The 23,304-nt window shown below is 42.5% G+C and overlaps 1 protein-coding gene and 1 long non-coding RNA gene across 2 annotated transcripts; one reads left to right on the top strand and one right to left on the bottom strand.

The window, feature by feature from the left end:
- Positions 1 to 1,683: 1,683 nt before the first annotated feature.
- LOC127533906 (uncharacterized) lies at positions 1,684 to 5,357 on the bottom strand. The gene is made up of 2 exons (XR_007941788.1): positions 5,150 to 5,357; positions 1,684 to 2,197 (listed from the first exon to the last, which is right to left on the bottom strand). It is a non-coding gene; the product is annotated as an uncharacterized LOC127533906 (long non-coding RNA).
- ttbk2a (tau tubulin kinase 2a) lies at positions 4,824 to 22,557 on the top strand. Its single transcript, XM_022199260.2, is given in 17 exon segments — positions 4,824 to 4,995; positions 7,402 to 7,549; positions 8,993 to 9,066; positions 11,233 to 11,373; positions 11,744 to 11,848; positions 12,425 to 12,490; positions 12,617 to 12,709; positions 12,795 to 12,920; positions 13,168 to 13,325; positions 13,421 to 13,628; positions 13,721 to 13,944; positions 14,036 to 14,588; positions 15,469 to 15,807; positions 16,598 to 16,730; positions 16,733 to 16,897; positions 16,900 to 17,557; positions 18,470 to 22,557. Coding segments are annotated over 17 exon segments (3,708 nt in total). The 5' UTR covers positions 4,824 to 4,926; the 3' UTR covers positions 18,918 to 22,557.
- The last annotated feature ends 747 nt before the right edge of the window (positions 22,558 to 23,304 follow it).

The following is a 23,304-nucleotide window of genomic DNA, read 5'->3' as shown; positions in this document are numbered from 1 at the left end:
CTACACTGTAAAAAAAATCTGGCAGCAAAGGTGCCAGAAACAACATGTGAAAACAGTGGAATACTATAGCATTAAAAACTGTAAAAACAAGTCCATATTTTTAGCTGATTTAAATTCAATTACAGATATTTGATGTAAACATTGTCTTCAGTTTTTTTTTTTCAATCAACATGTAAATTACTGCTTTTTTCCTGTAATTTTAACCGAATATTGTCTGTAACTTAACAAAACAGGGAAAATCTGTGAAGTAGCCCATTTGCCAGCCCTTAATATTCGTACGTATTCATGCAAAAAAATGGCAAATGTATGTAAGAGCACCGTTTTAGCCGATTTAAAACATTAAAAAATAGTGTAATTTTGCGGCACAACATTGTTGCTGAACAAATGACCATTTATATAATTGCAGTTTTGTGATGTGGACATTATTTACAGGTTTCGGCCCTGCTGTTTTAAGTGTTATCATTGTAAATTATTTGTTGTGTTCAGTGATTTTACTATCTGTACTTTACCAAAGCAGAGAAAATCTATAAAATAACAGGAAATTGTGAAAATTGCAGTTAGAAACACTTACAAAGTGTTCAATTTTTATAGGCGTAGCTTCACCTCAAGTGAAATTTTGGAAACAATTAGTTCATGAAGTTTGAATGAGTTGCAGCAAATGTGTTCATACAATATCACTGTTGGCAGTGTGTGTATTAGAAAGCCTGGCATTTCATTACTCTGCCAAGGAACGCATATGTATGTCAGTCTGTCTGTCTGTCCTTCTGTGTGCAACATTACTCAAAAACAGAAAAATGGATTTGGACCAACTGATTAGATTTCGGCAGTGATGCGGCTTATAATCTGGATCCACGGATTTGTTAAAGATTTCTGTTTCATTGTGAGATAGCGGCACGGCATTGCTGTAACTATGACAACAGGTGAACATACATCAGCGGCCTGCTGATGATCACATGAATGAGATCCTACTACAAATCCACCACTGTGGACTTATCGGGACTTATCCGTCAGAAATCATACAATGACTAAGTACTGCGCTCTCTGAGTGCTTTTCTTGTTTATATTCTTCTAAAATTTGAGCGTAAAATGAATTTTCTTGTCATATTTTAAAGTAACAAAAATTGTACAGTCATCTTGAACATAGGTTGTTGCTAGAGGTACGGACCCGTAGCCTGTGGCCTACGGATACGGCACTTTCCATTTGCCAATCAGATACGCGAGATCTGGTCACGTGACTCCCGGTAGACGGTAGACGTACAGACCCGTAGCATCGGTAACTACAAGGTACGGACCCTAAACCTAACCCTAACAACTAACCCTAACCTTAACCTTTGCTACCTTTCAACAGTTTGCAGTGGTTAGCAGCTTCTTGACTCGCGAGCTCGCGTACGGGTCCGTATCTGTCTGGCAAATGGAAAGTGCAGTATCCATAGGCCACAGGCTACGGGTACGGGTCCGTATCTGTAGACACTACCTTGAACATATCTTTGTTCTGCTTGCATTTATTAGTAATCAAAGAGACTGATAAGAGATATTTAGAACAGATATACATTTGAAGTAAATAATATTAAATCTTTGCAATAAAATGTTAGCATGCTGACACCACATGGCCTTTGTTGCCTTAAGTATGCTGATGTTAGCGTTAACTTGAGCACAAAGGAGCCACAAAAAAACAAACCCTAGTTAACTTTCAAGTGTCCAATCTTTATTATGTTACAAAGGAATTTTACTGTTTTTGGTTATATTTTCCATCTAAATCATCTTTACTAAGCCCAACTTCATTTAACTTTTGCTTAAAAACGTTAACAGGGAGGAGAGTATTTTAGAATTTCTGAAAGTGTAACTGGAAACAGAATACTACGCAGCTACACAGATCATTTGTGCATTTCACTAAGACTGCAGGCATTAGGGCACAAAATAATAACAAACAGTGACTCCACAGTGAAATAAAACAGTCTGTGACGCTAATTGTGTGTCATAAAAAGAGTTTCATGTCCAGAGACACCTCGTCCAGTTGTGTGTTGGATCACTGCAGCTGCACCAAGGCCACCTCACTCCTGAGCCTTCACCCCGGGTCACATTTCACGCTGATCACTTCACTGTTATCTAGTCCAACCACGCTTCGCCCTCTTCCATCTCCCATCCTCGCCCCGGTGCATGATGGGATTGATTGCCTCCTTGATGCCGGGATCATGCCCTGTAACCAAATAGTGTTTTGAAGGCTCGTTGCATAACCGTGGACGCCTGCGCTGCGTACAGAATGATGAATCGAAGGCAGGTTCGCTGTGTTGGAGTGTTTGAAGGCAGACTAAAGGAAGTTAGCAGCGTGAGCTCTCTGGAGGAATGCTTATCTATGACACGGATGTTGTATAATGCAGGAGCTCAGACGCAGCTTTTCCAGGGGAAACTCCATTTGAACCTTGTTGTACACAGCAGGCCTTTTTATGTGAAAGCACATTTTGCTGCGTGTTGATGAATGCATTAGTAGCACATTTAATAAGCCGCCATTTATTGTGTTTACGTTTTTATGTGTTGTTTTTGGTGCCTTTTTTAAAAAAAATAACTCATTCAGAAATACATTATTTGGTTCGTCCTGCAGAACGCTTGTCTTTTAGCTCTTTAATTCATTTATTTTCTACAAAATCTCTCAAAATGTTTGGTATAAATAAAAAAAATTGCAAATTATTAACAAGAGCTGGAACAATTTAGTTTTTTGTCATTTTTTTACGCAAAAAATGCCCAAAATCTACAGTTTTATTCTTTTCAAATAAGCTTTTTAGTCTCACTCTGGTAGTAAATTGACTATCTGTGGATTTTAGGCAAAATAAGTAATTTAATTATGCCAAATTGAACTCCAGTGAAATGAAAAACTAACCAGCTGATTATTTAAAGATAGAAATAGTTGTTAGTTGCAGCATTTTTTAGATAGAAGGGACAAAAATGACACCCAAAAGGAAGTTTTCGAAGCACTTCTGTAAGATGTTATTCTTGGTGTTGACTTAAAGTAATCTCTAAAGTATTAGAAGTAAATTGAACATTAATTAAAGCAATAGAAATAGGCATTAGACATTTAGGGAGGTGGTAAAGGACAGAAAATTGTCCTAAATTATTAGAATAACTGACGAAAAACCGTGTATGTGAGTTCATGTTGACCTCAGGTTGCACAAAGCTAGTAAAAATTGGAATACATCTTTCAGTTGCCTTGAATTAGATGTAAACTTAAACCAAACTCTTACAAAATGGAAGCAAATCAATTTATATATAGATATTATTATAATCACATAAAGAGGTTTGTTTCAAAATAAAGCTTCATCATCGTGAAAATGCATTTTTCGTCTGCCATGACACTGAGTCTTTCTGATGTAAGATTAGGCTGATTAATCGTCCTAATTAATCTGATACCATGCTAAGACGTGCTCCTTGGTTTTCATACACAGAAGATTAATGGTCGGGAAAAATGATACTAAGATGAAACCTTTATGTAACTTAAGACGAGGGACTTTTGGCTCTGAGCTGACAGGCTGAGTTTGTCCAGAGAGACAGCTGCTGGCAGCAGGCGTGACAGCTGCTGGGATGGTTTGACTCGCTCTTTCAACTAGAAGACAGTTGTGTTTTTGCAGGCTTGTTGTATATTCAGCACCGGAAGACAGACTGGATGCTACACTGTAAAAAGCTTTTCTAAATTTTTGTTGTTATTTTACTGATTTTGATGTCATTTTCATTTGATTTTTAAATTTTATTTGACATTTTTTCCCTCTTTTGTGTCCCTGTCAGATAATAATTAGGTAAATCACAGAAATCATTTCAAAGATCTGTATTTTTAAAAAGGGTAATTAGTTCTTTTGCAAAGTTTGGGTGGTAAAATTACACTTTTTTTTTTTTACTGGATTTAAATTAGAAAAAAGATTATTTTACACGTATTTGCAACTATGTGAAAAAAAATGTATATTGAAAAAATGTACATTACAATGTCCTCATCAAAAATCTGTATTTTTACAATTTTAATTTGTGACTGTAAAACTCTGTTTCATTGCATTTAAATCAGAAAAAATATAATTATTTTACATATATATATATATATATATATATATATATGAACTTTTTTGCTGATTTTCCCTGTTTTCTTGAATGACAGCTAACAGCTTGTAAAGTCACAGAAAATTTGTTCATTTATGTATTGACTGAAAAACAAAACAGACTTCAACTGTAAATAATGTTCATAACTAAAATCTGTATTTTTATTTATTTGTTTGATTATTTTGGGAGTGACAATTCATTCTTTTGCAATGTTTGGTGGTAAAATCGCACATTTTTCTGTATTTAAATCAGATGGAAAACATTATTTTACAGATGTTTGCTGTTATTTGAAACAATATATATACATATTCGGGATTTAAAAACTGAAAATCAAAATTATTTAACTGTTCTGTTTCAGATTTTCCCAGTTTTCTGAAATTTCAGAAAACTGGAAACCACAAAAATAAGTACTTATTTATATATTAACTGTTCAAAAGAACAGGCTTAAACTGTAAATAACGATGTTAAAAATCTGCCAATAGCAATATTTTCTTTTACACAGTGTAACTGTAAAATTACACTCTTTTAATGTATTTAAATCAGCTGAAAATGTTATGATTTTACATATAGCTGCTGGGTCACAGTCTGGGGCTTTTCAACATTTTTAACATTTTTTCCAGCCCCTTTGCTGCCAGATTTTCACCATTTTTAACTGTTTTTATTTTGCAGTGTAGCTCAAGATGCTGAGCTGCACGTTGGCCTAAATAACCACATCTCATTTGATTTCCTCCTGACTGTTTTGTGTCTCTCTCTGCTGACTTGTGCAGGGTTCTCCATCGGCTCCCTGATGCCCGGCCCAGTGTGAGGCTGCCGGTCGAGGGGGGAAAGCAGCGAGGACAGACCGACGGGATGAGCGGGGGAGCAGAGCAAGCTGACATCCTAAGCGTGCTCTCCCTGGTCAAGGAACGATGGAAAGTGGTAAGTGGCGTGTTTTCCGGCGACAATGGGCAGCGTGTTCGTCCAGCCCCGTCCCCGCCTGTCCCTGGATCGCCCTCTGTTCCCACTAACAACTGCTCTTTGTTCTCCACACAATGCTCTATGAGTTCATCTGCTTTCCTTTAAAGCGTCTCACCTGTGGTTTGGACAGTTTGGGGTCGTGTCTCTCTGTCCAGGTAATGCGGATGCAGCGTAGGGGGATCCAAAAATATCCCGTGTAGCTATTTGTGGCGGTGCAGTGTGTGCTATAGGCAGCAGCAGCAGCAGCAGCAGTGATCCCCAGAGGCCCATGTCTCTCACTGCTGTGCCAGCCAGGATGCCATGTGAGGCTGTTATTCCTAACTGGCAGCCTGGCACCACTTCCTGTCTTCCAAGGAGTTACATAAGAATGCTGCAGCTAATCCCACAACTTTAGCTCTGAGTGCGACACAAGGCTCCGTGAATGCATGGAGGACGGTGAAGGACACGTGGGGGCTTAGGGGGGAAATTAAAGCTGTAGTAGGGCTAAGAGGTGAATGTGAAGAGGTGGAACGACTGGGAGGAAGCAGAAACAAAGGAGAAAACCTCTAATGAGAACAGGGTGCAAACATCCCATCAGTGCAGCACAGACAGAATGTATGGGTGGGCGAATCACCTAGTCACATAAATTCCACTCGGAAAATAATTAAAAGCGTCACCTTGATGTACTAGATTACAAATGAAATGGACTTTTGTATATAGTGTTGCTCATACTTCAGTTAGTGTTTGCTGCACTCCCAATTTGAAAAACTACAGATATGTAGGAACAATGAGCTATTTTTCATTGTTCAACTCTTGCAATGACCTGATACAGAATGTTTTTAAGGATGTATTACACTTTCTCTCTGCCAGAGTGCTTTGAACACAGGATGACACTGTATTTTTAACTATGAACTCAGCAGGTTTTCAGTTAGAAGATCGCTGTCAAGCATTGCACCTGAACTATTTCTACAACCTTGTACAACTTTTATTGCGTCCTTCTTGACTCAAAACTCTTTTAAACTGTTGACTGCTAGAAATGTAGTGAAGAAAAATGAAGTCCCGATTCTCTCATTCCAGCTTCCTAACTCTGAATATTTCAATTTTTCTTTCCTCCTCTGTGACATTCAAGTGAATTTCTTTGAGTTGTGGACAAAAAAAAAACACACAAAACGGTTGTGGAGGTCATCTCTTACCACTGACTGACATTTGTCACCATTCTCTGACATTTATAGTTAATTGAGAAAATAATCAACAGATTAATCTACAACAAAAACAATTATAGTAATTAGTAGCAGCTCTATTGAATGCTTCAGTTTATGATCGCATATCTGCAAACCTGCTGTCACTTTGTGCGAATTAGCAAATGTTAACCACAAATCAGAATCTGAATGCTCGGAAGGCATATTATCTTTTTAAATAATTGCCAAAATGACTCCATTTGTCAAAGCCAGAAAACAGAAAAACAGAAAAAGAATTTTCAGATTTGTTTGTTCTTGTGCGAATCAAGTCTGACGTAAAGTTCCAGCAGGAGAATGAACCAAATCTAAGCTTGAAATCATGATATTTTTTTCCACAATCACCTATTCCTACATTGCTAATTTAATGATTCACTAAAATTCTGCTGTTTTTAGTCAACCGCATTCTTCAGAAATCTAAAAACTCTCCACTCCTAGACACCACTGCCAGCCCATTAGTGACTCAGCTGCACCCAGCAGTCATGTGACTTTTTTTCCTGAGCTAGACTGAACTGCATTCTCTTTTTTATGATTCATGGGGTTATAATTGTTCCATACTGCACTGAAGACGTTTATGAGTTTGCTCTACTTCTAGTGCTGTTTCCAAAGAGGTGTAGGACTTCAAATTGCTGTGAGGATAAATGTGTCAGGAGCAAATCAGTGCTCAAAAAGCTGCTTGGAGTTGAGAGGGTTAAATGTTCTACCTGCTTAACATCAGCCTGTGAAATGTTATGAGAGCATGTAGACGTGCTCTCATAACATTTCACTCAGTTTGTACACACTGCAGTGCATTTTTTGTGGTTTATCTTTTTAAAAATGATGAAAACTTGGATTTTTCATGCACATTCATTCATAGACGAAGCGTTGAAATCACCTCGATATCGCAAGTTTTTATGTAGTTTTTTAACCTTCATGAGCACATTATTATAGTAGCAGTGCTGTAATGGACATCACTGTTATTCTACACTGTGGAAGAGAGAAAATAAAATGCCTCATAGCTTAGAGATGGTTTCAGGTGTCATTGTGGTGAGGTAACTTCTCAGCTGAGGTTCCCATCAACCACAAGGAGGCTGACTGTGACCTTGACCTTCTTATCTTCACTCTGTTTTTTTCATATGAGGTTCTTACTCAGTGTCTCATCCTTTCTCACCAGGTGAAGAAGATCGGGGGTGGTGGGTTTGGGGAAATCTACGAGGCGCTGGACCTGCTGACGCGGGTCAGCGTGGCGCTGAAGGTGGAGTCGGCCCAGCAGCCCAAACAGGTGCTGAAGATGGAGGTCGCCGTGCTCAAGAAGCTCCAAGGTGAGCAGAAATGGATTCAGTAGATTCAGTTACTGGAGCCCATTGATCCCCTCCGACGCTGTTGAGTCGCCCCAAACGTGGATACAGTCTGTGTCATGATCATTGAGGAGAATTTCAGCTGGGTCTCTGCCTCTCAGAATGTTTATTTTTTCCCAGTCGTCCAGGAAGTGTCATGCTGGTGGAAAACTGAGGGATCGCCTGTGTGCATCGATAGTGGAGTAGAATAATCTCTCCCTCTGAGACCAGATATAGATCATCGGACTCATCTGAAAGCACAGTTTGGCCCAGGGTTCAGCACAATTTGCTCCAGTCTCTGCAGTGGAAAGCTGTCCTCGCTGTTCAACAGGAACCAAAGCTAAACTGCTCTGTGTGTCACGTCTTGTCTTGTAATGATAGAATCAGAGGAGACCAAGTGCCGTAGTGTGTGTTTGTGTGTTTCAGAGCAGAGAAACGGGATCAACAACACACTCCTTCAGGGCAGAATGTATAGTTTTCCTTTTTTTTAACCATCTCTGTTCCCCTCCGTCTTCCTTCCTGCCTTTTAAGTCTTGTACCCCCCCCCCCCCCCCCCCCCCCCCCCCCTCCTCTGAGAAGGAAAAAAAATCAATGGGCTGGGATCATGTTTGCTGTCTAATGGCTTCAGCCTGGAGCATCATGGTTGTGTTGCTTCCTGAGGGAACCAGCATGTAACTGGAGGCAGGCTGAACTCCAACCCCCCCCCACAAACACTGCTGACCCGCCCCGCTGTAAAGAGTAAACATCGATCCGTGGCCTCATAAGAAGACTAATGGGTCATACTGAGCTCATTTTAGCCTCGTTTTCAATTTATTTTCCCTTTTAAATGAGAATTTGGTGGCTACAGAATGTATAGAATGCTGTGGATCCAACATGGAGGCCTTGTTTGCATTCAGTGCATGTTGGAGGGCTTCGGGGTGTGGCTGCAGCCTGCTAGCCAGTGCTGCAATGTCACACACACAGGGCGCCCATGCACATGTGCAGACCCGATGCTGTGCGCTAGAGCCTTTAAATCAGCAGCCAAGCAGGGGAGCTGGTGATGAGAGGGCAGCAGAACATGGACACATCATGATACACAAGCCAAATGAATCGGATTCAGATTCAGATTCAGAAAACTTTATTTGTCCCCAGGGGACCATTAAGAAGGCACGTAGAGCAGGCAGTGCAACAATGACGTAATAAAGAAATAGGCATAAATATATATACAAATCTAGAGCAAGTAGTATAAGAATCAAAAATCAAAAAGACAGAAATATGACAAAAAATGCAGCTTAGTAACATTCTAGTGCAAATATGTCATACATAGTGCAAGTGATGTCAAATGAAATGACCTCAGCCTCTCCTCTGAAAGTAACACAAAACTTCTTCTTCTTCTTCTTTCCTACTTCTTCTCTTTCTTCTTCCTTCTTCTTCTTCTTCTCCTCCCAGGTAAAGACCATGTGTGTCGCTTTGTGGGATGCGGCCGCAACGACCGCTTCAACTACGTGGTGATGGAGCTTCAGGTTGGGAAAACTTTACACATTTTAAGTTTTTTTTCAGGAGCCCAGTGTGACAAATCAGACTACTGACAAAGCAATTGAGACTTAATTAGAGCACTTTTAGTCGAGAAGAAATGTCAAACATTTACTGCTTCCACTTTCTGCAATAAGGATTTCCTGCCTTTTTTTGTGTTTTATAGATTTAAACTGTTGGCTGTACAAGTGAAACAATTTAAAAACATAATTGAGAGCTCTGGAAAATTGGGATTGGCATTTCAGAGGTTTCATATACTAAGTGACTCATCGGCAAATTGGCTAACAGATTATGGCGAGGCTGTGTAAAGAGATGGCAATAAGAGAAATCATCATTTTTCTCATCTTACAGCACTTGTTCTGCAATAATCTCCAGCTTTTGTTGGCGAATATTTGCAAACTTAAGATAGAAATTACTCTGCGATATGTAATAGTGAGTCATTCTGCAGGCTCGTGCGATTGCTTTGCTCTGTTTTCGTGTTTTCAATCGTGCTTTGATTGTCTTATGCAGTCATAGCTGCTGTTCAGCCAATGTTACAGCGTTTTTCCTGGCTCAGAATGAGGCTTGACTACATACAGTAAAGGCAATGAGTCTGTGTCCTTATTTGACTGGAATCTGTGCATTTTCCTGCTTTTTGTGACCATTTGTTAACCCTCCTGTTGTCTTCATTTTGTTTTCTTGTCTGAAACAAAGTCCGAAAAATCAGCAAAAAAATTTTCTGAAAAAAAAAATTGCAAAACCTTCAGGAAGAAAATTAGAAAAATTCCTTAAAAGCTTTATTTAAAAAAATCTCCCAAATTTGGCAAGAAAATTTTTGTAAATATCTTCAAAAAATGAGTCAAAATCTTCCAAATAAAATCCTAAAAATATCTAAAGTGATCACATATATGTCAGTAAATCTTCTAATATTTTCTTTAAGAACATTTACAAAAAAATCAACCAAAATCCAGTGAAATTTGCTGGATTTTGGTTGATTTTTTTTTTGTCAATGTTCTTAAACAGCATTTTTATCGTTTCTTTTTTCCACTAAAAAGGTTCAAAAATTTGCCGAAATGTTGAAAATGTGGACATCAGAAGTTTCTCTGTGAAAATATATATGTTTTTTCCACATTTTCAAACTTTAAAACGGGTCAATTTGACCCGCAGGACAACACAAGGGTTAAAGAAAATACCCATTTTGTTTGGGGAAATGAAACCTTAGTTAATAAAACTGGTTAAAATACTTTTTTGTTCTCACTTCTTATCATTTTGCCGCTGGTGATTTTCCTTTGTCTCTGTCCAAAACCTCTTTGGGAGGCAGCAAAAATTCCCTCATGCAGACAGAACTCTGCGTTTGACATTCTCAGTTTAATTCAGTCCTACATCCAACTGTCTTGAGTTTTAGCTCTGACCTTGATCTGACCTACAAAGAGACATTGTGCCCTTCTTCTTCTTCTTCTTCTTCCTCCTTATTGTATCTTGAAACCGAGCCAAATAAATATTTCAAAAAATTCGATAAATACTGCTACACGTGAATCATTTAGCTACTAACGTACATTCAAGCGATCCCGATGTATGGGTGAATGAACACTACATCTATGAGCTCCAGGCTTTAGAGTATCAAGCAGAAAAAGGCATTTATTGCAATAATCCTCCTCTGTAGAATCTCAGGCTGCAGGTTGCTGACCTACTGCTGTGAGCCATAGGTGTCAGATTAGTTTCAGTCATTGCATCCGCCACGTAAGGCTGTATTAAACAAGTCGTGAAGGCAAATTCACTTGTGCCTTTTTTGATGACAGCTAGGCTTTGAGTGTTTTTAAAAGTGCAGCCTGGTAGTGATTTACACAAGCGTACCCACAGGAATGGCGCATTTTCCGGCACTGCGCTGGTTCCCTACCGCTTCATATGTTTATTTATAGCTGATGTGTGCAGCTGAATTAGTGTTTTTCCTGTCTGTTGACTTGTTTCCTGTCCACTCTGACATGTATTTCAGTCAGTAACACCTCTTACTGATATTACTTAGATATATGCTCTTTATTGCAGCACAAAAAAAGAGAAAGCAAGAAGGGAATTTAGTATTTTTTGTCCTTTTTCAAAACTATTTTTGTTGAGTTTTGGAACATTTTCACCTACCTCAGCTTTTGGACGACTGACAAGTCTTGCATTTGGTCTTTCAGGGTCGTAACCTGGCCGACTTGAGGAGGAGCATGACTCGGGGAACCTTCAGCATCAGCACCACCCTTCGTCTGGGTCGCCAGATTCTGGAGGCAATAGAGAGCATCCACTCTGTCGGCTTCCTGCATCGTGACATCAAACCGGTGCGTCACACATTTATAGAGCAGAGGATATATCTCCTGGGCTCTTATTTCATTACCTAGAACATCTATATATTCACATCACATGAGAATATTTTTTTTTCTCGCTTCTTGACCCTGCCGGTTTTTTTATTTTTGGCTGCTGGTAATGTTGCGGATTCACTAAGTTGGCTCAGCTTGAGCTCTGGCCAAATGCCCAAAAGTGGCAGAATGTAAATGCCGTCTGCATTCTGAGCTGCTGTATTAATTATATCCCACCATCGGAACACATTTATCACCTGAGAGCTATAGAATTATAAACAGTCATTAAATTGTACTGCATTTACATTCCACACCTAGTTAATTTGTCTATCTACCTTTACTCCTGCTTCAGTCCAACTTCGCCATGGGTCGCTTCCCCAGTACCTGTCGAACCTGCTACATGCTCGACTTCGGCTTGGCTCGTCAGTTCACCAACTCATGCCAGGAAGTCCGACCTGTAAGTGCTTAAAGCCTATTTGTATGGGTCAGATTTCTATTTGCAATGCGTAAGGTATCATTTGCAGCGACAAAAAAATGGAATTATTATCCAATTGTGAATTTTTGTGTGTTTCAGCTTATTTCTTTGGCTTTACAGCCGCTTCTTTACTGTTTTTGTCAAATTTCTTGCCACACAAATAAGTCTTTTCAGTCAACAAAAAGCTCTAAAGCCAAATATATGTTCTGTATCTATGGTGGAGACCAAAACAGAGCAAAAAAAGTTCATATGAAGTTTGTTGGTTGGCGTCAAACCCAACTCAAAATAAATGCTAACATTGTCCTGCATGTGCTGCATCACAGGTTCCCCATATGAAGTTTAAAAGCCATTTTGCTTACACTTTATTGCCCCCAAGTGGCCACACAATTTAATTAATGGCAATTTGACATTGAGAAATGCTATTCAGGGTTAGAAATTGAATATGTTTTTCTCACTTTATGTGGTATTTTTGTCTGAGTTTTTCAGAATTTGTGCAATTATGGTTTGGATCTGACCATAAACAGTTGAGTCAATGCTGTTTCTATTTCTGTTTATCAGCCCCGGCCAGTGGCTGGTTTCAGGGGGACAGTTCGCTATGCATCTGTCAATGCACACAAGAATAAGGTCAGTATCTGTCAAGCGTGTAATCTCTAATGCTCCTCTGCAGTGGTCTATTTCTGCACGACCTTCCTTTTTTGTCACAGTTTGATCAAAAGTAAATATTAATGCAAAGTTGGTGTAATTCTGCAGGAAATGGGTCGTCACGATGACCTGTGGTCGCTCTTCTACATGCTGGTGGAGTTTCTAGTCGGTCAGTTGCCGTGGAGGAAGATCAAGGACAAAGTGAGGACAACCAAGCACTGAACCATCTTGCCTAGGTCGCTCCAAGTGAGGAATGCATAACAGATGTGTGTTTGCTCCTCCTCAGGAACATGTGGGGAAACTAAAGGACACTTACGACCACCGTTTGATGCTCAAACACCTGCCGGCAGAGTTCGGTGTCTTCTTAGAACACATCTCCACTCTTGACTACTTCACCAAGCCTGACTACCAGGTAACACAAGCTTCTAAATTGAGTTTCATAAAGAGGGAAGGTTCTGCTGTATTATCATTTGCTGGTTTCTGCTGCGGTTTCGTATTCATCTTGCTCAAAGACAAAGCAAATCGAGCGGTACATGACCTAGAAAAATCTGCTCAAGGTCTTCAAACACCAGAAGTGTCTATTTTCTGTTGACTTCTGTGGATTTGTCCTCAATACAATCTCACACAAAGGTTGATTATGTACTTTTGTGTCGTTGCAGCTGCTTATGTCAGTATTTGACAACAGCATGAAAACCTACAACGTTGTGGAAAATGACCCCTACGACTGGGAGCGGACCAGCACAGATGGCACCCTGACGATCAGCGCCAGTGCCACGACGCCGCAACATCACACCCGCCTCACTCCGGCACACATGGGGTACGTTTAACACAAATACACTAGGTAGAGAGTAGAGTTTTCTCCTTTTCATAGCCTCGGACATGAGATAACGTGTGCACCTTTTGTTGCTGCAGTATGGCGAATGCCTCCCTGATCCCTGGCGACCTTCTGAGGGAGAACACAGACGAGGTTCTGCAGGACGAACAGCTCAGCGACGTGGAGAACAACCCTGCACCCGAGCGCCTGCCGGGTTCCCCCCTCCACCCGCACCGCAACCAGGAGGCTGACGTCTGGGAGGAGCTGGATCGCAACCGTAACCGCATCAGGACAGCAGTCTGGAAGGTAGACTATTCAGTTATCATGCAAGAATCCACACCTACATTGACATTCACCTGTTTTTTAGTTTATTACAAATTAATCAATGGTTCCCACAGGCGGCAACGGAGGAGGAACACAGCAACAACCAGGGCAACCAAGGTCACCAGAGCCCCTACACTGGGCCGAGCCTGGGTTCCCCCGTCAAACTGCACTCTGAGGTGGTGGCTTCAGATCGTGACGGTCCTCTGCTGAGGAAACTCCGCAACATCCACAGTTTTGAGCTGGAAAGGCGGCTTGGTTTAGAGTCCAAACCCAGCCCAGAGCGCTTTGTGGACGCCTGGTAAGTCTATCAAGGGACCAATGTATGTTAACAGTGTTTCTTTCAGCAGATTTGACAGCGGATTCTTTGCATCTGACTTGTGTCTGTTCAGTTCAGCAAAGCAGCAGCTTGGCACCCAGCACCAAGAGAAGGAGGCTGACGGAGCTGCGATCATCCCAGTAACTCAGGGTCAAGCTGTAACTGCCGGGGAGCGTCCAGACAGGGTCTGGCACTACGATGAGGAGTTCCGGTCTGGTGGTGGTTCTCCTAAGCCAGCTTCCCCTGGATCTTTGGAGCAGGGAGAGGGGGCAGTCAGCAGTGGGGGCTTCGTGGCCCTCAATTTGAGCTCTGGGAGGCAGGACATAGACTCAAGGGAGTGGGTAATGGTGGAGAGGCCCAGCGGCTCCCCAGGAGCCAAAGCTACCACCAGCCCTTCAGAGGAGGATGAGGAGCCAGAAGTGCTCCAACCAGAAGAACAGTCTCCTGGATGGGAGAAGGGCAGCCCAAGCCCTATCTCTGGAAAAGCTAAACAAGAAAGCATGGCTTCTTCCAAGGGAAGTGCAAAAATGGACAAGTTGGAGCTTAGTGTGGGCCCTGTAGGGGCCCTGCCACCCGTCACTCCAACCAGCCCGGCTGAAGCTCTGGCTGAGGGAGTCCTGACTCAGGTAAGCTCTTTCATCTGAAGGCCATCTCAAAACATGGCATACATGATACTGACTGTAGTCAGCATTTTACAATGTTAAAAAGCTGCACAGAGTCAGAGTTCTAGGTATAGAACTTCAATGCTAATGTCATACAACAATCAAAGTTCCACCAGCTGCATCTTGCTGTAGTTTGAAGCTAAATGTTACTGCTTTGTGTTGGCTCGCTTCTTCACTTGTGTGTATTTGTTAGACAAAGTTATTTGTGACACAACTTCAGAGCTTTTTATCAGATCACAGCATGGAAAAAAGAGAGCTTATGGCTTTGAAATGCACTTTAATTTGCATTAGATATTCATGCCTAATTTTACCTTATTTGCAGACTTTGTCTTTATTTGGGTTTTTTTTTGCTTCACAGAGTAAATTATTTATTTAAAAGTATGATTTTGTTTGTTTTGCCTAAATTACTTTTTGCTACTTTACTCTTCATAACATCCCAGTAGCCCACTGAGTCCAGTCCTACATTTGTGCTCAACGTGCAAATTCAACTTTAACGGCTTTTCCTCAAATTCTTGAGCAGCTTTTATAACTAATAGTGCAATTATTCCTCCATTCTCTCCTACAACCAGAACTGCTGCCTCCTAGTTGTAAATGTACTCTTCCTTACCAGAAACCTCCTAAACCGTTCCCTCAAACCCTTCGTATCCTGAGATCATTCCCAAAGCTATCTTAATAATCCTTTCGTCGCTTTACCTGTTCAGGTACATCATGTCCCCCAGCAGGTCAACCTGCTTGTCCTGCCTCACATCACTTCCACCACACGTCCTCCTTCTCTTCACTCCCTCACCTATCTCACAACCCCTCCTCTCTCCACCTCCCACTTCTTCCCTTCCCCCTCTCTTAGCTCCCCACCTCTCCTCCGTCTCTGCCTGAGGAGGTCGCGGTCCGGACATCCAGCCCCATCCCTCTGCGCTCTCCCAGCCCTCACACCCTCCTGACCACCCTGTCGGACCCGCTGCACCAGCGCCAGCAGCCGGGCCTGAGGCGCAGCCAGTCGGCCGACCAGCAGCAACAGGAACGCCCCTCCTCTTCCTCCTCCTGCCACGCCTCCCTACCTCTGCCACCAAACCCCGCCCCTGGCACCCGCTCACCCAGTCGCAGGAAACTGCCGGCCATCCCTGCTGGTGCTGCCAACACCAAGTTTCCCTCAGTCATACGCATCACCCGTGCCCAGCTTCAGCAGGTGATGAGCCCGTCACAGTCCCATAAAAAGCCAAGCCTCCTTTCAGTTTCCTCTACATCAGTAGGAATCCACCCGCTGTCAACATTTTTGTTCGTTCTTTCTTTTTCTTTTTGTTTAAGTTGCTAGTTTTGGCTTCTTTGTTCATTTGGCTTGCTTATTGTGTTGCTGTCAGGCAGCTCTCTCCAGAAACCATGAAGGGCATTGTGCAGGCCAGACAGAGCATGGGTCAGATGTGTCCTTGTGTCTGGACATATGTTCTTGTGATCTGAATAGGGGTGTGTGTTTGTCTGATTGTGGCATGTGTGTTTGGAATGTCGAGTCATGACTACAGGTTGCATGGTCTCTTTTGTTTCAGATCGTCTTTGTCCTCTCTATCTTTCTCTTTCTCTCTCTCTCCCTGTATTTGTTCCTCACCCTCTCTTCGCTGAAGCCCCCTGCGAAGTTGCGTGAACGTTTCCTGTCCTACTTGCTGGTTTAGTACTCACAGCTTGACTGACACTGCCATAGCACTTTGTGTGTTTCGGTCTGATAATGGTAGCTATGGTATTGCATGCTGTTGCCAAACTAATCACCATTTATTACCCCATATTATATATTCTTCTCTGTTCACACATCTGCATCAGGCTCTTGCTGCAGATCTACAGCACAACTCGACATGTTGTAGTCTTACAGCAACAGACCTTTTGACAATTCGAATATTATTCCCATTTTTAGCGTGTTTTTAAAAAAGTAACACCTGTGTGTGTGTTTCTTTTCCCTCCCTTCTCTCCACCTCCCCTTTCCCCTCCAGTTGACGGCTCAGCGCCCCTCTGGGCTGTCCTCCCAGTCGGGATCGGACAGTGTTCCGCAGTGTCTCCTGCTGGAGAGGCGTGGCGAAGCTGAAGCTGATGCTCAACAGCTCCAGGAGCAAACAGTGGAAATCAGCTCCCCCAGGATCACGTGCCCACCCACCCGGGGACACCAACAGACCCCCTGGCTGAGATGCTGGTCAATGGAGACAGCCACACCAAAGCTCAAAGCCCCGTGCCAAGTCGTGTGTCTTCCCCACGTTCGCCACGCTCGCCTCCACCGCGCTCGCCATCCTCTCCACGCTCCCTCGCTCCCCTCGCAGCCCCGTGTTCGCTAATGGCCGCCTCTCTCCTTCTGTTAACAGCCAAAGGGATTTAAGTAACGGTGCTTTCGCCAAGCTAAAAGACCCTGAGAATGATTCTGACCTCGCTCCCTGTGCCACAGAGCCACAGCTAAGGGAGGAGGTGGGTGGAGGAGTGAATCCGGAGCAGCAGACCACTGGTCCGGCCTCTTCCTCCCCCTCTGCCCCCCGCAAAGTCTCCAGTCGCAGGCACAGTCGCATCCCTGTCCTCGAACCCTCCAGCCTGCTGGAGCTCCCTCCGCCGGGGTCCGCCAAGGAGAAACTCCTCCAGAAGAAAGCCAACCACCAGGGCCCGGTCCCCTCTCCCACTGCCTCGCCGTCCCTCTCCGACCGCCGTGGCCCCATGGTAGCCTCCCTCGCCAGGGATCCGCTGTCCTCCACCTCCGACCGCTCTCAGGATGAGGATTCTCTGATGGGCTCCCGCTCTGACCGCCAAGGAGACGACGCTCCATCTCTGTCCTCCTCCTCCAGCCCTTTGTCCCGCAAGAGCAGGATCCCTCGTCCTGTCCATTCAACCTCTTCTGCTGAGCAGCTGGCATCCCAATTCCTGCCGCGCCCACCTCCTGGAAAACCGCCTTGTCGCTCCACTGTGGAGGGCAGGTAAAGTGCTGATTAGAATGTTTTGTGAAACGGAAAATTGAAAAACTAACGACACCATTGTTTTTAAAGCGTTTAAGGTTAACAGCATGAATGGAGCAGCATAATCCATCCATCCATCCATTCTCTATACACCGCTTTCTCCTCACTAGGGTTGTGGGGGGTGCTGGAGCCTATCCCAGCTGACTTTGGTGAAGGCAGGGGACACCCTGGACCATGGCATTGCAAAATACTGAAAAGCCATTTAAAAGATGCTTTAAATCACTTTGTTGGACATTAATCATGCCTTCTTGACTAATATCGGGCTGCACAGTGCCTTGGTGGTTATCAGTGTTGCCTCACAGCTTCAAGATCCCTGGTTCGCGTCTTGGCCTGGGATCTTCATGCATGATATTTGCATGTTCTCCCTGTGCATGCGTGGGATTTCTCCAGGTACTCTGGCTTCCTCCCACAGTCCAAAAACATGCTCAGATTAATCGGTGATTCTAAATTGTCCGTATGTAGCCCGGCGATAGACTAGTGACCTGTCCAGGGTGCCCCCTGCTTTCACCCAGCGTCATAATGGAATAAGCTTCAGCCTCCCACTACCCTAATGAGGATTAAACAGTGTATGATAATGGATGGATGAATGACTGATACCGTACTGTGCTCTTATTGTGTCTAGTTATTTAATCCTTACAGTGTTGGAGCTGTTTCAATCCTGTAATTTTCATGGCAAAGAACATAACTGTGCTTAAAACTACAATTTCTGTTTGTGCACGGATAAAAGAATGGTTTGTTCATTTGTAAAATTTCGACTTTAGAAGCTACCATCAGTGGTACAGGTATGACGGTGATCCTGTTTATAAATTCATCCTCTTGTTTTCTGCCTTTGAAATATGTTCCTTGCTGATTCTCATTTTTCTACTCGTCTAGGCTCAGGCGCTACCGAATCCGAGCCGGCAGCACCAGTGACTCGGACCTCCTGACTTGCCTGGCTCAGCTGATGCATGGTTCCCGCGGCTCCCCCCTCCACCACCGCTCCTCCACCCAGCACGGCGGCTCCAGGATGGGCATCTGCAGCCTGACCAGCTCTCCGCACCACCACCGCAGCTCCAGCGCCTCCCCGCGCAGCTCCTCCTCCCTGCAGCGCTCCGTCAGCTCCTCGCCCTCCCGCCACGAGCACCGGGGCGGCGGCGGAGGGGGCTGCCTGGGCCGCAGCCGCTCGCCTCCCAGCTTCTCCGGCTCGCCGCCTCCCCGCCGCTTCTACCCCCACCACCAGGAGAGCTGCTGCAGCCGGCAGGCACGCACCGGCCCCTTCCACCTGTCCAGGGGCAAAGGCTGCAGCCGGGAGGGCAAGTGCTCCAGCAAGCTGAGCAGATAGTCGCCCAACGGGTTCGTGTTGCCATAGCAGAGGATGGGAAGACTCCAGTTTAGGATAGACACCAGTCAGGATAAAAGCCTGAGTCTTCCTATATAATCAGAAAAATAAGTTTTATTTTGCTGTTAGTGGGAACTTTCCACATCTCACTGATTCCCAGTGCTCTCTTTAAACCTTAGCATGCAGGGTTTGTCATTCATTTATGTGCCCAGCTAGCCTTTCAAGTGGTACTTCAGCGATTTAGTTCAGCATTAAAGCTGCTAGACTTGTGAAAGACAGATTTTTCAAAAGAGGAGTGAAACTCTGTGGCGGAAGCTGAATTATCTTGAATTGAACTCGGAAAAACGCTGGTTCCTTGCATCATTTATTACCCCATGATGTTCCAGAGTCACAGAGGACTTTATACATACATCCACAGGCTGGATGATGATACATATCGAGCAAATTGAACTAGTTAATGTTTCGTAGTGAGGATAAAGCGGTGCATAGAGAATGGATGGATGGATGGATGGATGGATGGATGGATGGTTAGCACAATGCAGAGACCAAAAAGTGAAGCTCCAAAATGAAGCAGTTGCGGTGTAAATTGGTGGGCACATAAATGAAGCCTTCTCCTGCATATTCAACTTTGTTCCATCCTGCAACACAACTTACAGTAGCTTATCTATCCCCACTATTAATGCACTTGAATCAAACTGATGGATTTTCAGTGTAGCTGATTAATTAGATCTTTGGCTGGGGGTCGACTCAGTTATCTCCTCTGCTTTTGGAGAAATTGCAGGCAGGGTATAATATTTGCTTCATAATAAATGTGAACGCGCAAAGGTAGAATTTTGTGTACAGCTGTATTTATCGAGATATTTATTTTGATGCTTAGCGACGCTTACGACTCCTACCCTTCTTCCGTGTGATCGTGGATGTGCAGTTTCGTATCACTCGCGTTAGTTTTTAGTGTTTAAATTGAAGGGACTGCTCCCCAGTGACGCTTTATACAATCAATCGTGTAAAGTGCGTGAGGACACACACCTTTTTGTGCCTACTGTGTTGCTAGAGAGGGGATTTAAACTGAACGGAGGGATTACAGGTTTGAAAAGCGAAGCTCCTTTTTGGATCTTAGTGCATTTTTCAGTGTTGTAGTAGCAGTAGTAAGCTTAAACGACATAAGGTGCATTACTGATGGATAATGTCCAGACACAGATGTTTGTCTCAGTGTGTGCCTTGGCACTTTGGGCAGCTCAAGGAATTCACTCTGGTGTGTTTGTAATTAGAAAAAAAACGACGACAAAGGAGCCAAAAACTTGACTTGTGCCAGCGGTTATAAGACAACCCTTTTCATTAGTGTTCGTTCATGTAGAAAAGGTAGCAACACAAACGTTTGTAAATCAAACACAATTTGAGCAGCAGTTTACTTGAGTACAGAGTAGCTCTTATTTGTAATGACAAAAAAAAAGCAGGAAGTATATCCTGTTTTAGCTGTCCTGTGTAAATACCAGGTCAGTGTTTGAGATAAAACTCTGAACAAATGTGAATTTCAGACCTCAAAAATACACATTTTGTCAAATGTTACTAAAAACGGAGGCCATATGTACATATATTTCTCACACCAAAATGACGTTCCACGCCTCCATGTGCAAGAATGTTTTTATTTCGTTTGTGTTTCTCTTGCGCCGGAGAATGTATTTAATATAAGTACATACAGTATGTTTGTGCACAAGTCCAAGGAATCGGTTTTGTGTTTAGTTTAGGATTCCTCTCCTCCACAACCTCTTCCCACTCCTCTGCTTGTAAGATACTGTAAAATAACTCCAGCTTCCTTCCAGTGCTACTCTTTGCATGCTTCAACAGAAAAAACAAATCAACTACTGAGTAAGAAAAGGCTGCATACCACTTATCACATAGCATTTATCTAGTGGAGATTTTAACCCGGCAGGGGATTTCACTACCTGTCGGGTGAGCAAATTTAATTTCCGTGACTCTATATCTTCTCTGACGCATCTTTAATATTCATTTCCCCACCTGATGTTAGTTTTTCAGCGCTTCCTGCACTGACTTGGGATGATTGCGTGCGCTGGAATGTGATATTTTTTATCAGCGCATCAACACGACACGATGCACAAAATGCATAATTAGCAGAAAGATGAAAAGGGGGAACAGACTGATGGCCTCTCTTAAGGTATTGCTGCACACGTGGATGAAAACTAAATCACATTGCCAAATATTTTGATGGATTTTGCAGATGTGGTTAAAGGGAGACGGAATGGGGCACGTTGCTTTGTAGATATAAACCCGCTTTTTGTTTGCAGATCTTGCAGGTACCTACGCTAGCCTCACAGAGCAGCTATGATGACTCATCCTGAAGGCAGACAGCGTTCAGTCAGTCAGCCGCCTTAATGTCTCTTCTCTGCCCCTCTGTGCGTAGCGAGGGATGACTGAGCCTTGTCTGTGTTGGAGATCATTCCACTATTAGGCCGAGCCAAGCCTTTTCCCTTCGCTTTCCCTCTTGTCTGTAGATGGCACGTGCTGCCGTGCCCGTCAGCGTTGGTCAGTATATCACCGCTGGAAATCACAGCTGACTGGCTTTTTTGAGCTTACGAAGCCGGAAGAGCTCACCTCCCCTTCCCTACCACTCCCTGTGTTTTTTTTTTTTTCTGTGAGAATGCATTTATTGATCGACTGGTGGGAATCGGTGAATATTTTCAGGGTGCATTATTTCGAGGTGTGTCTGTTTGTCAGTGTTTGCTCTCGAGCAGGGCTGTGCAATTTCTTATGTCGCCAGCAATCAACCCTCTCCCACTCTCAAAACTCTCGATTTCGGGGCTCACGAGATTTCAAGCTATTTCAAAGCAAGTTCAGAAACGCTGTTGTGCAGACTTTTAATATATACCTGTAAAATATTCAAAGTAATATTTAAATAACAAAGAATCATTATTGTACAACCGTAGCTTACACGCTAACAGGCTTCAATGGAAACGGGAGGAACAGACACTAAACAAGTGCTGCTGGTTTTAAGAGATAATCAGATTTCTTCTCATGTTTTTATTATTATCGCACATAAGTGGTGTGTAGTCGTAGTATTAGTGTTCCAGACGAGATTTCCTTTGTCACTTTTTTTTTTAAAAAGCGGCTCGCTGATAGAAAGGTGTCATATTTATAGTAGCTTGTTGGTGTTTGTGGTTGCAGGAAACCACGGACCAACAGAACAAACCCAGCTGTTTTATTTCATTTCAAGGAGTGAGATGGAAACTAATAAAAGCTTTGGTGTGCACCCGTATGTACACTTCTCATGTCATAACATTGGATTACTTGTTACTAACTTATAAATACTTGACAGAAAAATTATTTATTGTGACATTTGCTAATTTGCCCATCCGTCATTCTGGCTTTGATTTTGTTTTTGATGGTTGATATTTTTGTGTTGTAATGTTCGTCATGGTTTCGAAATGTTACTGTACAGTCTCAAGGAAAGAATGTAACGAGTGGGAGTTTTGCATTGTATATACCTGTAATTATTTATGTTTATTCTATCATTTGTATCATATCAATGCCTTGTACAGTGTTTTTTTCTTTTTGTTTTAAAATTATTTTGTATTTTATTTTTATAAACTGGTTATAAATAAAATACTCATTCCGCATGCAGACAGAATCGTGTGACAGATTCCCGTTTTTACTCCTGAAAGCTTTTTATTATGAGAGCATCAATATGATAGGCATTATGTCGCTTTTTATAAATTCATGCATGTGGTGTTTTGTTTTTTTTTTACTTTTAAGGCTACACCGATAATTCATGTAAGAAAATAGTTTTTAAATGTTTGACATATGTAGGTGAAATGTACACCAAAATTTATTGTATTTTAGCAGCAACGAGAATACATTCAAAGTAAGCCACAATATCTGTGCAGCTTAACAGTATACGGTAATCTAAATAAATCTCAAAGAGCTAGACGACAGTTTTAAAAAGTCAAATATAATTTGCTACCGTGCATGTCACCAAACTGACTGACTAAATGTCATCATCAGTGCTGAGATACTTATGTGCTCACAAAACTGTGTCACAGATGATTCGACTTTCTAGCAAGGATGCAAAAGTGACAAATTTTATCTTTCAATTCTATTTTTTTAATCAAAGGACAGAGTGTATATATATAATCTGTTTAGCAACTCCTCATTATTAAAATTAATAATATTAGCAATAATGCAACTGACACGTAATACAACAGCAACAATAAAAGTAATAATAATAACGAAAAATAATAATCAGTAATAATGAAATAGCTATTTGTCTACCATCTCCCCACTGTTATTAATAACTAGTGTTAGAATAAAAACATTAAGGCAAAATAACAACAACAACAATGATATACTACATTGACGTAATTTTACATAGAATGCC

Source organism: Acanthochromis polyacanthus, chromosome 1, assembly GCF_021347895.1.
Source record: "Acanthochromis polyacanthus isolate Apoly-LR-REF ecotype Palm Island chromosome 1, KAUST_Apoly_ChrSc, whole genome shotgun sequence".
Classification (NCBI taxonomy): Eukaryota; Metazoa; Chordata; class Actinopteri; family Pomacentridae; genus Acanthochromis; species Acanthochromis polyacanthus.
This window is presented reverse-complemented; position numbering and strand designations above follow the sequence as displayed.